The sequence below is a fragment of the Callorhinus ursinus genome, unplaced genomic scaffold (assembly GCF_003265705.2).
Source record: "Callorhinus ursinus isolate GAN/ISIS: 27379988/994484 unplaced genomic scaffold, GSC_fseal_2.0 scaffold24, whole genome shotgun sequence".
In the NCBI taxonomy this organism is placed as follows: domain Eukaryota; kingdom Metazoa; phylum Chordata; class Mammalia; order Carnivora; family Otariidae; genus Callorhinus; species Callorhinus ursinus.
This window is the reverse complement of record NW_027397086.1, coordinates 18,326,716-18,341,564: the sequence shown is the minus strand read 5'-3', so window position 1 is coordinate 18,341,564 and position 14,849 is coordinate 18,326,716. Positions and strand designations below refer to the sequence as shown.

General features: G+C 41.0%; 2 protein-coding genes across 10 annotated transcripts in view; one reads left to right on the top strand and one right to left on the bottom strand.

The window, feature by feature from the left end:
• The first annotated feature begins 418 nt into the window (after positions 1-418).
• The window catches only part of GNG10 (G protein subunit gamma 10), a 34,752-nt gene continuing 20,321 nt past the window's right edge, over positions 419-14,849 (top strand). For 3 of the 4 annotated variants that reach the window (XR_012373514.1, XM_025888154.2, XM_025888155.2), the window contains exons 1-2: positions 419-565; positions 5,145-5,276. Coding sequence is in view for 3 of the 4 variants with exons in the window: in XM_025888154.2 (XP_025743939.1) it covers positions 485-565; positions 5,145-5,270 (207 nt within the window). In the remaining variant the exon portion in view is untranslated. Of the gene's footprint in view, positions 566-5,144; positions 5,277-6,301; positions 7,271-14,849 lie in introns of those variants that run through there. The other variant, XM_025888153.2, reaches the window with a different exon arrangement.
• The window catches only part of SHOC1 (shortage in chiasmata 1), a 102,984-nt gene continuing 101,012 nt past the window's right edge, over positions 12,878-14,849 (bottom strand). For all 6 annotated transcript variants that reach the window (XM_073876550.1, XM_025888156.2, XM_073876552.1 and 3 more), the window contains one exon: positions 12,878-13,482. In XM_073876550.1, coding sequence (XP_073732651.1) covers positions 13,382-13,482 — 101 coding nt within the window. In that variant the 3' untranslated portion in view covers positions 12,878-13,381. The remainder of the gene's footprint in view (positions 13,483-14,849) is intronic.

Sequence of the window (14,849 nt, the reverse complement as noted above, 5' to 3'; positions counted from 1 at the left end):
GCGTTTCAGGGGCTCCTTACCAACCGTCCTCCCTCTTCCCCCAGCCCCATTGCAGCAAGGCACGGAAGCCTTCACGAGCTTACTTCAACTCCTTTGCCACCTGGGCTCCAGCCACACGGAGTCACAGTCCCGATTTCTCAGGAGTGCGTCTCCACCTTCCCGAGCCCCAGAGCCCCCCAGCCCCGCAGGTCGCGCCCACTCCTCCCGATGCCCCGCCGCGTTGAGGAGATGGGGCCACCGCGCCGCTCCGCGTCCAGGCGCAGCTGCGGGTACTAACCACGTTTAGAGATCAGGGGCGACTCGGGACGCGACACCATCGCTTACCTGCGGCTCCGGTCGCGCGGGGCACGGCCACCGGGAGAGGCGGGGCGGCGGGCGGCGGGGCGGGCGCAGCGGCTTCCCCGCCCCGGGGCGGCGCTCGCGCTCGGGGCCTCGCGGCTCCCGCAGCCCGGCTCCCCCGCCTTCGGAGCCCAGCGCCGCCGCCATGTCTTCCGGGGCCAGCGTGAACGCCCTGCAGCGCCTGGTGGAGCAGCTCAAGCTGGAGGCCGGCGTGGAGAGGATCAAGGTGAGGCGGGCAGCGGCGCCCTTTCCTCAGGGCGCGGTGACGGCGCTCTCCCGCCGCCGCCCGGGAGACAGGAGGGGAGAGGCCGGCTGCCCCTCGCCGCGGCTAGGTCGTGGTGGGCGGCCGTGAGGACGGCGGCCCGGTCCCGGCCAGCTGCCCGGCCTCGGCGGGGATGCGGCCGGTGGGAGGAGGCCGGGCCTGGTGGGCCGGGGGAGCCGGGCGAGTCCTCCGGAGCATGGCCGGGGCCGAGCGCCCTGGGGGCGTTTCCCAGTCGGCGGTGCGGCCCGGGACTCGGGGTGGGGGCGGGGTGGGGGCTGCGGAGCCGGGCGCACGCGCGCAGGCCAGGGATGCGGGCACCGCGCTGCCGGCCTGGCTGGGCTGTTGCGGGAGGATGCGGTCCGGGCCTGCGGAGGCGACGAGGACCGGCCTTCGTGAAGGATTGATAGGACGAGAGCGAGAGCTCGGAGGAAGACGGGGCTCAGGTTTCTGGCGTGGTGACCGGGTGTAGGGCGCTGCCCTTCGCCGCAGCAGAGGAGGGAGAGCGGGTTCGCGGAATGAGGAGTTCAGTGTTGGACATGGGGCCTTTGCCGAGATATCCAAGTAGGGCTGGAGGCTCAGAGAACAAGGCCTAAAGTCATGAGAATGTGTGGGAGTAAAAAAAGTTTATTAACGAAAAGACCAGAGTGTGGAACCCAGGACCAGCCAAAAGATGGCTGAGAGGAGAGGAGAACCCAGGGAAAGCAAGGAAGGAGGGGTTTTCAAAAATGTGGGGCTTAGTTCTTATGTCTAATGTTTAGTCAGTTGATTGAAAAGCATCTGCTGTATATTGTGTTGAGCAGCTAGGGTCGCAGTATTTATAGAATGTACGTCCGTCTGTATGAATGAACACCGCCGGGATAGTCCATGTACCTCCGTAGTGCCTTTTCTCTGTAGTTGGCACTATTCTAGGTACTGAGAATATGGTGATAATAGTGGCGAAGATCATCAATAAACACATTAGCCGATAAGTAAAATAATTTCAGACCATAGTGAAGATTATAAAACAAGGTGAAGAGAGTTATGGAATGCAGAAGAGGTTTTAGTGACATATGTAGTAGTAGAAGCAGAATCTAGATTGTAAAAGGGTAGACAGGCCTTTTTAAAAAAGAAATCTGGTTCTAAGAGGAAACAACTTTTTTTTTTTTTTAATTTAGGAAATGAAAAGCTTTATTTGGAGGTTGAGGGAAAGGAACAAAGTGTTTTTAGATTGAGGGGGACCAAATAGAGAAGGCGAATTGGAGGTAGAGGAGACAGGCAGTCTGCCTGTGGGGACATGGATTGGAGGGGCACCTTGTGAGATAGGAGGAAAGGAGATCAGGACGTGTGTGAAGATAGATGTTTCTAGACATGTGGACTTAAGGACTTGTATGATGACAGTTTTCTTTGTGAAATAGAAGACCAAGTTTTCTTCTAGGGCAAAGGGGAGGGAGCTAATAGAGTCACAAGAGTGAGGGTGGAGGAGAGTGCTGTTGGGAATGGGAGAGGAGCCCCTACCAGGCACATCCATAGACACCTTGTGACTCTGAAGACCCTGCTCCTTTGAGATTGGAGACTGATTGCCCTACTTGTGGATTTTTTTTTTCTCCACTAGCACTTAGCCACCCAGGAATGTGAGTGTCCAAGGTGAATGGTAGTTGATCCAAGTAGTGGGTTAGCAGAGGCGGTATACCAGAAAGATGGAAGTGGGGGCAAAGGGCAAGGAGCTTGAGGGGTTGGCCAGAAGGAGGCTAAACATAGGCTGGGTAGAGAAGGAACAGAGCCAGCCTCCTGGTGATGGGCGGCGCAAAAGGGGAGGAGGCCTTCTCCTTGAGGTCAAAGAACGGATGTAGTGAGAAGGAAGTAGCATTCTGGATGGGTGGGAGAGATTGTGATCAGAAAGTAGGAAGTTGAAGTGTAAAATTTCAGTTGTGGAGCAGTTACACATGTTGGCTATAACTGTTGGCATTGAGGAGAAGGCTGTCTGAGGAAAGGAAGTCAGGGAACTGAAACTAGGGTTGTTGAAAATGGTCAGGATGATGTTGGCACCTGAGAGGGAAAGGAGAGCTGTGGGCCAGATTCTTGCCTACCTTGTGGAGTAGCTAGGCAAGATATTTTCTACATTTAAAAAATAATTTTGAGTGATGAAACAGAGCCAGAGAATTCAAGTGAATTGCTCAAGGTCACACAGATAATAACCTTATTTGTGAGGTGTTCTCATGGTAGTATGGTTTCAGGTGCTTGGTGGGCTTCTCTCAGGCAGTACCCTAGGGAGTCACAACACTCCACGGTCTAGTTTGCCTCTTTGCAGGGCTCAGTAGTGAATGGATGCTCTTAGCACACCCACAGATGTCTTCTCTAGCAGACTTGCTAACTAGTAAATAAACCAGGACATCAGTTTTCTAGCATATAGTGGAGGGCATCCCTTCCCAGTGATTGGAATGCTTGATATCCTTCCAAGGGCCCCTTCTCTGTTTTGGAGAAATCTCAGAAGTTGCTGGGTGAGCATGGACTCAAACCAAGGAAAGCCATGTAATTTGGGTATCCTACCTCCCATGGCAAATGACAGCTTCTGAGTGTTTGGGCTTGTACTCCACCCTCACCCCACACCCAGAGTCTTTTTCCTGTAAAAGTGCTAGAGAAATGCTGACCACTTTTATTCTTCTCTTATTTTCTCTGCATATCCACTCATCTTAACTCTTTGACCATGTTCTTTAGGCCAGGGTCCAGTTAGTCCCATTTTTCCAGGGGTCCTGGAGGATAGTCTCCTTCTACCCATTGTGTGTGAGTTCGTCTGTTCCCTCTGATGGAGAGATACTAAGCATGAGCATAATTGGTTCTAAATTCCTGTGAGTTAAAAGCTGCTATATATAACCATTAATTCCAGTTATAATTAACATGAAAATGGCAGAACTTCTTTTGAGGGAAAAGGAAGCTTAACTATTAGTTTGATGATAATATTTTATTTTATTACATTAATGAAACCAAAATTCCTAAAGCATTCTAGAAACTTAGATGGTAACCATAACATAAGGGGCTGATTTTTCAGTTATTTAGAAGCTTGGAAAATTAACACAAACTAGTAGTAATACTTGAACAGCAATTGGAACCATTTTTGTATGATAGGAGTGAGATTTTATACAAAACACCTTCTCAGTGCACATAAAATGGAATGTGAGGAAAGCCTCGATGTACAAATCTGCATCAAATGGAGGCTAAGAAGAAAGGCAGAATAATATTTATCAATGCTGCCTAATAAACTTCTCCAAAACTTAGTGATTTAAAGCAACATTCATTAATTCGCAGTTCTTAAGTCAACAATTTGAGCTGGGCTCAACTGTGTTGTTTTGCTGATCTTTGCTGGGCTCTTCCACACATCTGCAGTCAAATGGAGGGTTCTTTGGTGGCTGGATGATCTTCTCCACAAGATCTCCAGCAGACTAGCCTGAGCTCATTAGATGGTCTTAATTAAGAGTTCCAACTACAGCAAGAGAGTTAGCAGCAAGGGCTCTTGAGACCTGCGGCTTAGGACTTGCCCATTATTTCTGCCACATTGTCCTGGTCAAAGCAGGTCACAAGGCCAACCCAGATTCAAGGGGTCTTGAGTAAAGACTCTACTTCTTGGGGCACTTGGGTGGCTCAGTCGGTTGAGCATCTGCCTTCGGCTGGGGTCCTGATCCTGGGGTCGTGGGATCGAGTCCCACATCAGGCTCCCTGCTCGGCGGGGAGTCTGCTTCTCCCTTTCCCTCTGCCTGCCACCCCCCCTGCTTGTGCTCTCTTGCTCTCTCTGTCAAATAAATAAATAAATAAAATATTAAAAAAAAAAAAAGACTCCACTTCTTGGTGAGAGGAGCTGCAAAATATTGTGACTGTTTTTGTAGTCTGCAACAACTGTATTGCTGACCATGTGTCGACACTATTCTAAGTGTTTTACATGCATTTAGCTCATTTAATTGTCTCATCAACTCACTGAGTCAGGTACTATTACAAAATACATTTCACAGATGAGAAAACAAAAACTGAGAAATTAAGTTAACTTGCCCAAGATCATACAGGTAATGTTGGAGCTGAATAGGAGTCCAGGCATTCTGGTTCCAGAGGCTGCACTCTTAACCAATAAGCTATCCTGCCTCAAAGGCTTGGTGGAGAAAACTTGTCACTTGTTTTGGGCAGACTGGATAAGGCTCCAGCCTTGTAAACATTAAAACAGTTTGCCCACATGGCAAATCTGACTATATCAGTGCACGCTTTGTAAATGAAAATTTGTAAAGGAAGTACTAGAATGAGCTTTCTTTACCAATTCAGTCTCAAAACTAGGATTCTAACTGGATCAAAGATACAGCTTTATTTTTCCTTTATTGAGGGAGCAACTGAATAAAAAAATACCCTTAATCATGGAAATTGTAACATTCCCTCTTTCAAGTTCAGTTATTAGAACTTTCAGCAAAAAAGAGACTTTTGGAGATCACAAGATGTGGGACCTTTATCAAGTGGTAGGATCATTTTCCGGAGTATCAAATGGCTCTGGCTGCGAGCAGTACGGCAAGCTGTTGTCCCTTTGTTTCAGGTCTCGCAGGCAGCTGCAGAGCTTCAACAGTACTGCATGCAGAATGCCTGCAAGGATGCCTTGCTGGTAGGTGTTCCAGCTGGAAGCAACCCCTTCCGGGAGCCGAGATCCTGTGCTTTATTCTAAAGGCTGGTGAGTAATGATACACCATGCTATCTTGGGGCCATGGCATTATCACAGGGCTTCCCAAGGGGACGGGCAACTGAGTTTTGAATATCTACTATTCTTGGGGAGATTAAAATAAGAAACAGCAAAATGCACCTGAAGGGTGACTCTAGTCAGCATGCCTGTGGAATACATCTCATTAAGAGAGTCTCAATCCTCTTGGGCACTAACTCATGAGATGTTAATATTCTTATGTACTTGAGCTCTTTAACTGAGTTGGCTGATAGTAATTTCATGACCTTAATCCTACCATCTCTGTCCTAACACCATCCCAGAGTTGTGATTTGCTGCTTGGTGCTATCAGCAGACTTGCTGCTCTCTGGACTGAGGACTCCCCAGAGGAGACTTGTTCTTACCACCAGCTATGATTTCTTTTCTGCAGGCTTTCAGAATATATCTGTTTTAATAGAGGAAGAAATGTAGCTAGTAGGGAAAAGTGTGGGTAGAGTTAAAAGAGCTTTACAAATGATTGCTGAAATGAAAACACCTCTTTGGTGGCATATTAGAAATTTCATGGGTCCTAAAGTGTTGTATTTCATTCATTCACATTTTCTTTCTTTTTTTCCCCCCCCCCCCTTTTTTGGAAGAGGTCAGGGCATAGGTTACTGGAGTCTTTTGGGGCGAACATATTTCAAATTATGTGTTCTGAGGGTTTTTCATACAGTAAGTAATCATCTTAGATCCTTTTTCACATATTTGCAAAAGGAAATTATTCATATTAACAGAAGGAAGTAATCATGCTATCAGGTGCTATTGTACCTTTTAATGGAAAATGTCCACATTTATGGTATTAAAATAATAGTCTTATGCTGGCATAGCATTTTCCTTTTACAAAGCACCTTAATGGGTGTTACTCATTCAACAATGTAGCTTAGATGTTTTTTATATTGTTACTTTCTACTTTGAGAACACTAAAGTGACCTGTAATGATGACTAGTTAATTATATGTATAAATCTTACTAATGTGAAAACCTACCTAATTCTCTTTCCAGTAAGGAAGAAGTTCACTGAGGAATGCTTCTAAGCGCAAAGTGATGAATAACTAACTGCCTCCAAGTCTCAAGAAAACACTTTTCTCCAGACAAATGACTCTTAGATATTTCAGACCTTTCCTTGGCCTGGTCCTATAGCCAAAATTCTATAGAAATTGATAAGTTTCTACTCAGATAAGGAAACTGGGTGAGGGCGAAGACTTTAGATAATAATGGTCAGACTCTTTTGGTAAAGTGCTTTTGTATTAAACAAAAATGTTACCACCAAATACACCTCTTTCATAAGTGAATTACTGGTGTTTCTATAGCTGGAATATTATGTTTGTTGTATTTACTGGATGTTTACATTTTGGGAAGGCAAACATTTTTGTTTGTTAAAAAATTGAATATTTGTAATTTGTTGCTCCTAAGATTTTTATACCCTAACAAAACTGTTCTTTTCTCCTGAATTTACAGTTTCTAAATGAAGACAAGCAAGTGTAAAACTGGGGGAAGAATAGGCTTTATTAGTCAAATGATGTCTTGATTTTTCTAAATGAGAAGATTGCTTTATTTTTAACACTAAACATGAGAGCTGTTTCTTAGCAAACTTGTTTGGAAAGATTCATGTTGTGTTGTGTATTAGATTGCCCCATCTTGTGTATGAGCAGATTTGGTCTTTGTCTTCTTAAGTTCCTCTACTTTATAGTTGTGGTTGTACTTAAAAAACAGAAAAACAAAAAAACACACCATTATCTCATGTCTTTAAAAAAATGTTTAAATGTGTTACTCAGAACATTGCAAATGATTAAAAACAATGTGAAAATATTACGACCTAAATAAATTCTTAATGTCACAAGTGTTTTACGTTGATGATATGCCTTTGATTTAATTTGGGACACTTTTAAAAGGATACTTTATTTGTGTTTGTAATAATCTTTGATGAGCTTGGAAATAAAATTTCTGCTTAATTCATCATTTTCTATGATAGCAACATTTTCTGTCTGCTTTTGTTTTAAGGCGTTACAGATTTTTGTTTCCTTGTGAAATTGAGTGCTAGAAGTGGGAAGTGAGATTTTTGCTTGTAAGTCCTTGTAGAACTTTGTAAAAAAAAAAATATATATATATATATACACACACACACGTAAAATTTGCAGAAACATCTCAATTTCTGGTGACATTTGCATTTCGAAATAGTTATGTATAAATCCATAAATAAATAAATGAAAATATCTTTTAGCATAGTGTTACCAAATAGAGAAAATAGAAGCCATCATATGGAAACTCCCTTAATTTCTGGCCACTAAACTTCCAAATCTAAATGATCTGAATCTCTCCATTCAATCAAAATTCAAGTGTCCCTTTTCTAACCCTGCTATTTATTCTCTGGATCTGTTTGACCTTCTCTGAAATCACACTATCAATTATCCTTTCTCCTTTATCTTCAGCTACTTTATTGGATCCTTTCTGTCAACATTTAAATATGTTCCAGTCTCCGTCTTAACAACAATAAGCATTTTTAAAAATCTCCATTAAAAAATTCATTTTCATTTATAAAAGTAAGTCTTAAAGATCTACTCTACAGCATAGTGCCCATGGTTAGTATATTGTATTATATACTGAAAAATTTACTAAGAGAGTTGATCCTATGTTAGGTGTTAACACAAAAAATAATAGGGTGGAAGGAAACTTTTGGATATGATGGATAAGTTTATGGTGTAGATTGTCATAATGGTTTCAGAGGTATATACTTAACCTCCAAACTCCTTAAGTTGTATACATTATTATGTACAGCCTTTCGTATGTCAAAAAAAAAAAAAATCTTTTCTTGATTCCAATTTCTCCTTTGGCAAAAAGTTGGTAAGATAGTACAAGAAACTATAGGTGTCTCACTTATGAATATAGATATTTGCCCTAAATATAAGCAAATCAAATTCACTAGTATATCAAGAGAAAACCTGACAAAACTATTTTTTTTTAAAGATGGCACCACATATTGGTTGCTGTTTTTGTTTTTTTTTTTTAAGATTTATTTATTTATTTGACAGAGAGAGGCACAGCGAGAGAGAGAACACAAGCAGGGGGAATGGAGAGGGAGAAGCAGGCTTCCTGCCGAGCAGACAGACCGATGCGGGGCTCGATCCCAGGACCCCGGGACCATGGCCCGAGCCGAAGGCAGATGTCCCAATAACTGAGCCACCCAGGCGCCCCTGACAAAACTATTTTGATAAAATCTGTCAGTGTAATTCATTACATGAATGGTTAAAGAATCTATGCCAACAAGTCATTTGACAAAATTCAAGGGCTGTTCTGAGTAAGAACTAAATGGCTTAGGGAAATTGGAAGAGAAAGATGATAAAGACTATCAAAAGCAACAGCAAATTTCATACTACATAGTGGAATGTGGAAGTATTCAGCATGTTAGGAACAAAACAAGCATACTTTTTATCACTACTATTGTTCAGCATTGCTTTCTTTTTTCTCTTTTTAAAAAAGATTTATTTGAGAGACAGAGAGTGAGCTGGGGGAGGGGAAGAGGTAGAGAAGCAGACTCCCTGCTGAGTGCGGAGCCTGACAAGGGCCGCCATCCCAGCCCTGAGAGCATGACCTGAGCTGAAATCAAGTCAGATTCTTAACCAACTCAGCCACCCAGGCGCCCCTATTCAGCATTGCTTTAGAGGTGTTAGCTAATGCAGTAGATGAAAAAAACGAAAGGGGGTAAACATTTTAGAAGCAATATCTACTTATGGATTATATAATTGTACACTTTGAAAACTGATGAGAATATGGGAAAAGAAATACTCAAATTTGTAATAGAATTTAAGGGGCTGGCTGGATACAAAGTATGTAGAAAAATGAAAAGTATTTTCTACACTGGCAATAGCTAGTTAAAAATGGAAATGGAGGGGCGCCTGGGTGGCTCAGTTAAGCGTCCGCCTTCAGCTCTGATCATGATCTCAGGGTCCTGTGATCTAGCCCCACATCGGGCTCCCCGCTCGGTGGGGGGCCTGCTTCTCACCCTCCCGCCTGCCGCTCCCCCTCTATCTCAAATAAATAAATGAATAAATAAAAACATTCTCAATAAAAAAATGGAAATGGAAAGTATATACCATTTCCGCTTTAATGACAAAAAATTCTTAAGAATACATTTAGGTGCCTCCCTGCAAGAATAGTTTTTAAAACTCTGTGTGTGTGTATAAAACATGGGAGGGTGAAACCTGCCTTACTGGATATTAAAACTTACTTTGAATATAGGGCACGTGGGTGGCTCAGTTGGTTAAGCGTCTGACTTGGTTTCAACTCAGGCCGATCTCAGGGTCATGAGATTGGCCCCGTGGGCTCCATGCCCAGCACAGCATCTGCTTGAGATTCTCTCCCTATCCTCCCCCTCTGCCCCTCCCCAAGGCTCATACTCACACACTCTCTCTCTCAAATAAATAAAATCTTTAAAAAAAACCCTTATTTTGAACATGCTGAATCAAAACTATGATTTTTTATTTTTTTTTAAGATTTTATTTATTTGAGAGAGAAAGCAGGGGGAGGGGCAGAGGGAGAAGCAGGCTCCCTGCTCAGCAGGGAGCCCGATGGGGGACTTAATCCCAGGACTCAGGATCATGATCTGAGTTGAAGGCAGACACTGACTGAGCCACTCAGGTGCCCCCCCCCCTTTTTTTTTTAAGATTTTATTTATTTATTTGACAGCACAAGCAGGGGGAGCAGCAGAGGGAGAGGGAGAAGCAGGCTCCCTGCTGAGAAGGGAGCGTGATGCGGGGCTTGATCCCAGGACCCTGGGATCATGACCTGAGCCGAAGGCAGACGCTTCACCGACTGAGCCACCCAGGCGCCCCTAAAACTATGATTTTTTAAAAAATTAAAAAGAAAACAAAATTGTGATATAGGAATAGGCAAATAAATGATTGGATCATAACAGTTCAAAAATAGACTTTTCTATTCAAATGGCCATCCATTTGGAAGGAAATAAAATTGGGCTTGTATTATGTAATAAAAAATCCACATGGGTTAAACAAAAGGGAATACAAAAGCATTAGAAGAAAAATTAAGGGAATAGTTGTATAACTAAGGTAAAAATTTAAAAGAGGTCTTCCTAAGCAAGGCACGAAACCTGGAAATCAAAAAAGAAAAGATGCGTATACTTTACTATATAAAATTTAATTTAAATAAATAATTCAATTTAAATAAGTATTAAGTTAAAACTGTTGTATGATAAAATCATAAACTGAATAAAAAGGCAAAAGACAGAAAAATATATACTTTTTCAGTCCTCATTTGGGATTGCTGTTTGCATTCTCCACCCCGTCTAATCCAGGCTGCTCTGTTTATTAAAATCATTGGATCCCTTGTTTGAGAGTCGGTTTATTATGTGGGGGAAAATAACCAACCTATCACTGTTAGAGGCAAGGGGTGAGATGCCCTGGTGTTGATTCACATTTATACCTTGTATCTCAGTGGCAAGGGAAAGAGTATCTATGTCCATCCACAGTTGGAGGGAGCAGCTGATGTTCTGGACAAACTTAGGGCTGGACAATGAAACTTGGAGTAAGATCTCTCAAAAGTTCTCAAAAATGAGAAGCACTATCACAGCAATGGATCTAAGGGCAAGTAACTCTTTGGAACATGAAAAAACCTCACAGGGAAATGCTCTCAGAGGGGGGAAAAATCAAAGTTCATTGCAAGAGCCAGCCTGAGAAGTTGGGGCTGTTCCAAACAATTCCTCATGATGGGGTGTTTGGAAGAGGACCTTGGAGGCCGGACTGACAGTTTTGGTCCCCTAACAAGGATCCAACCAGAACCTTTGGGCTTCTATGATCAGCCCAACCTGTCATGTCACGATGGCTCCCAGGGAGTACTCTACTAAAGCAGAGCTCACTTACTTTATCCATTGTTCCCAGATTCCTAACACAAGACTTGCTTCCCAATACCTCTGACAGAGGCTGTTCCACACCCAGGCAGAATGTGTCTTTAAACAGCAAGCGCCATTGAGGAATGCCCACAGGAGGACTCATACTTCCACTCGATTTGGTGAGGAAGCAGGGACATGAGTGTTGATAGCCTAGTCTCAAGGCTTGCTGGAGTTGATGGCCTATGAAGAAACTCCTCTCCTGTGGAAGCTGATTAAAGGCAGGATAAAGGAGATCTGCAAGCTGAGAAGCCTTAGCCTTACCTTAGTTTAGAAGATATCCTGACAAAATTTTAAGAAAGTAGAACAGGGCACCTGGGTGGCTCCGTCATTGAGCATCTGCCTTTGGGCTCCCTCCTTGGCGGGAAGCCTGCTTCTCCTTCTCCCACTCCCCCCGCTTGTGTTCCCTCTCTTCGCTGTGTCTCTCTGTCAAATAAATAAATAAAATCTTAAAAAAAAAAGTAGAACAGAAATTCCAATTAGATGTCCAGAAATAGTTTCTCTTTAAAGTCTCCACCCCCTACATACCCCAGCAAAACCAAACATCCTATAAATAAAAGTGTAATAGCAAGAGCAGAGTAGGAGGAGGAAAGTAAGAGGTCGTATTAAGCCTGTTTCAAAAAGGAGGACATGATTAACAGTATCAAACGCTGAAGAGAGGTCAAGTAAGGTGATGTCTCCATGTCTTTTGGATCTAAGAAGGTAGAGGTCAATTTTGGTAGTAATAGGGTGATAATTTCAGAAGCCAGGAAAGAGAGTATGCCTGTGGTCTTCAAACATTTTTCCTGGTGTACCACCTATAATAATGTCAAAAACCCATTACCTCCGTTTTAGAGATGACATGTAAAAGTTTTGTTAATAACCGAATAGTTGCAAAGAATATAACTTTATTAGGAATTCTGACATTTTAAAATAAAATTATTACATCTTTTAAAAAATGTACTCAATGGAATATAAATACCAGAGTAATTAGAAACCTACAATCATCCATTAAAAAATATACAAACTATCCTCCAAAAATGTTGTACCAACAGTATAGGAAAGTGTTCTTTCTCCAATATGCTGACACTGAATATTATTAATTTTCAAAAATTTTGCAGATCTGATAGGTGATCTGTTTTCCTTTGCATTTGCCTGATGAGTAATGAAGCTACACATAATTTCAAATGTTTATTGGCTATTTTTGTTTCTTCAGTGTAATATCTATTCATATATTTTGTCCACTCTTCTATTAGGTTGTCTTCCTATCAATTTGTAGGATTCTTTGTATATTAGGAATGTAAATTTTTTTTATTATGTAGGTTGCAAATATTTTCTTAGTTTTAAATTTTTATTTATGAAGGCAACACTTTAAGTATTTATTTATTTATTTAAGTAATCTCTACACCCAGTGTGGGGCTCAAACTAATGACCCTGGGATCAAGAGTTGCACAGTCCTCCTACCGAGCCAGTCAGGCATCCCTGAAGGCAACACTTTAAATGGGAAGTTCTCTCTCTGGTGCCTGGGTGGCTCAGTCGGCTAAGGCTCAGCTCATGATCTCAGGATCCTGGGATCAAGTCTCACATCCAGCTCTCTGCTCAGCAAGGAGTTGGCTTCTCCCTCTCACTCTCCCTTTGTGCGCTCTCTCTCTCAAATAAATAAATAAAATCTTTAAGAAAAATAAATGAGAAGTTCTCTAACTTGAACTTTGCCTAGATTTTAACTTTCTTGGTGATGGAGGGTTGACTCTGGTGATCTTCACTTCTTGACTTAAAAGGTCAGACTGAGATGGAGGCTCATTTTAAAAGGCTTGCTGGAGGAAAGGTGGGAAGCAGTAAGCCCTTCAGAAGACAACTAAATAACATGTATATATTTATATTTATATATATCCACACACACCATACTGCATATACTGCTATCGCTCTAAATGTATATATTGTATCTACTGCTTTAAAAAAAAAGGCTTGCAATGTTCAGGTGAATCTGGAAGATATTTGGATCTTATGACAATTATGCCAATTAGAATATTTTACATACAAAGATGCAAACAATAGGGCAGAATATAGATTTTGAAAATTTAATACGGAAGCACCAAGAACATCTAACAATGTATTTTCTTTAATGAATGAGCAAATCTAAATCATTTTGTTACTAGATTTTCATCAAAAACAAAGGAATGTGGCACAGAACACTATCCTTTCTTTCAAAAAAACCTCAGACGAGTTTGTCCATCAACTCTACCAGGGACTTTTTCATACACTAGACGCCGTTTTTTGAATTGTGGTAGTTGTGAGCACATGAAATCTGTTAAAAGAAGAAAAAGGAAAACCATTTTATTTCTGAGAGTAATAAAATATAGCTATTTTTTCCAGCTATTCTGGTGCATCCTATCTCTTCATCTATCTACAAAGTGTTAACATTTACAAACTGAGATAAAATGATAATGAGATAAATGCACCTCTACCTAATGGCTCAATACTAATTAGTGTCATGTACACATATTTGTATGCTCATGCTTTGCACAAATAATTAAATCTCCCTAGATTTAAGACTCTTTCATTTAAGTTTTCCTTCATTATCTCCTATCTGTAATGTGGAATTTATCCTGAGCTCTGATATATGATAGGTGGTGATCATGTATGGACTCACCTTCTATGACTGTATTAATATATGACACATTAGCCTGAAATATCCTAGATTTGGATTCTTATAGAGGTTAATTAATTAAATCAGTGAAAAAGGAAGCTAAAGTATTTAAAAATGTTTTAGTAATTATTCCTGGGAATATAATCTCATAATTATAAGAGTTGGATGCCATTATAAGCAAATTTAAAAAGCAGTATGGTAGGTAATTTTTATCATAGAGATCACAAATACACATCTATAAGACAAATGGAATATTATCTTGAGATTATACCAATGGCTTTGGATAAATTGTCTAGGCCTGCATTAATATGAATTCTAAAAGTGTTATATCTTAAACAATGAAGGTAATGATGTGCTTTGGGAAAGCACAGTAAAAAAGTCAAAAGTTTCCATAGTGATAATGATACTAGTATCAAAGATTCATGTGAACTGTTTGAATAAAATTATTTTATGGAAGAAGTTTGAAAGTGGAAAAAAGCAATATTTCTAAATGAACATTATTTATCCAATCTATGATTTAAAAATATATTTACACTTAATTAAAATGTAAATACACATTTGACTATTCCATCCCTACCCCCAAAAGCCTAAATATTAAAAGTTATTAGAAATAATTTCTGAGATCTTCTCAGAGGATTATCATATATTGGGATGCCCTATGTTCAAGAACATATAGTAATTCCCATGCTTGATTTGGTTCAAGATGGAAAAAAAATGGAATTTTTAATTCAGTTCATTTATGAAGCTGGAATAAACTTCATGTCAAAATGTGACAGAGCACAAGTAAAGAACACAATAGATTAACTGCATTATGAATATAGATATGAAAATCATAAATATTAGTAACCATATTCAACAGCAAATTAAAAGAATCACTCTTCAAAAGCCAATTAAGTTTATTATGGAATAATAAGAGTGATTTAATATTAGTAAACCTGTTACTATAATCCTCGACACCAATGGATCAATGGAGAAAACATGTTTGATTTTCCCCAATAGGCGCCAAAAAAAATGTGGATAAAATT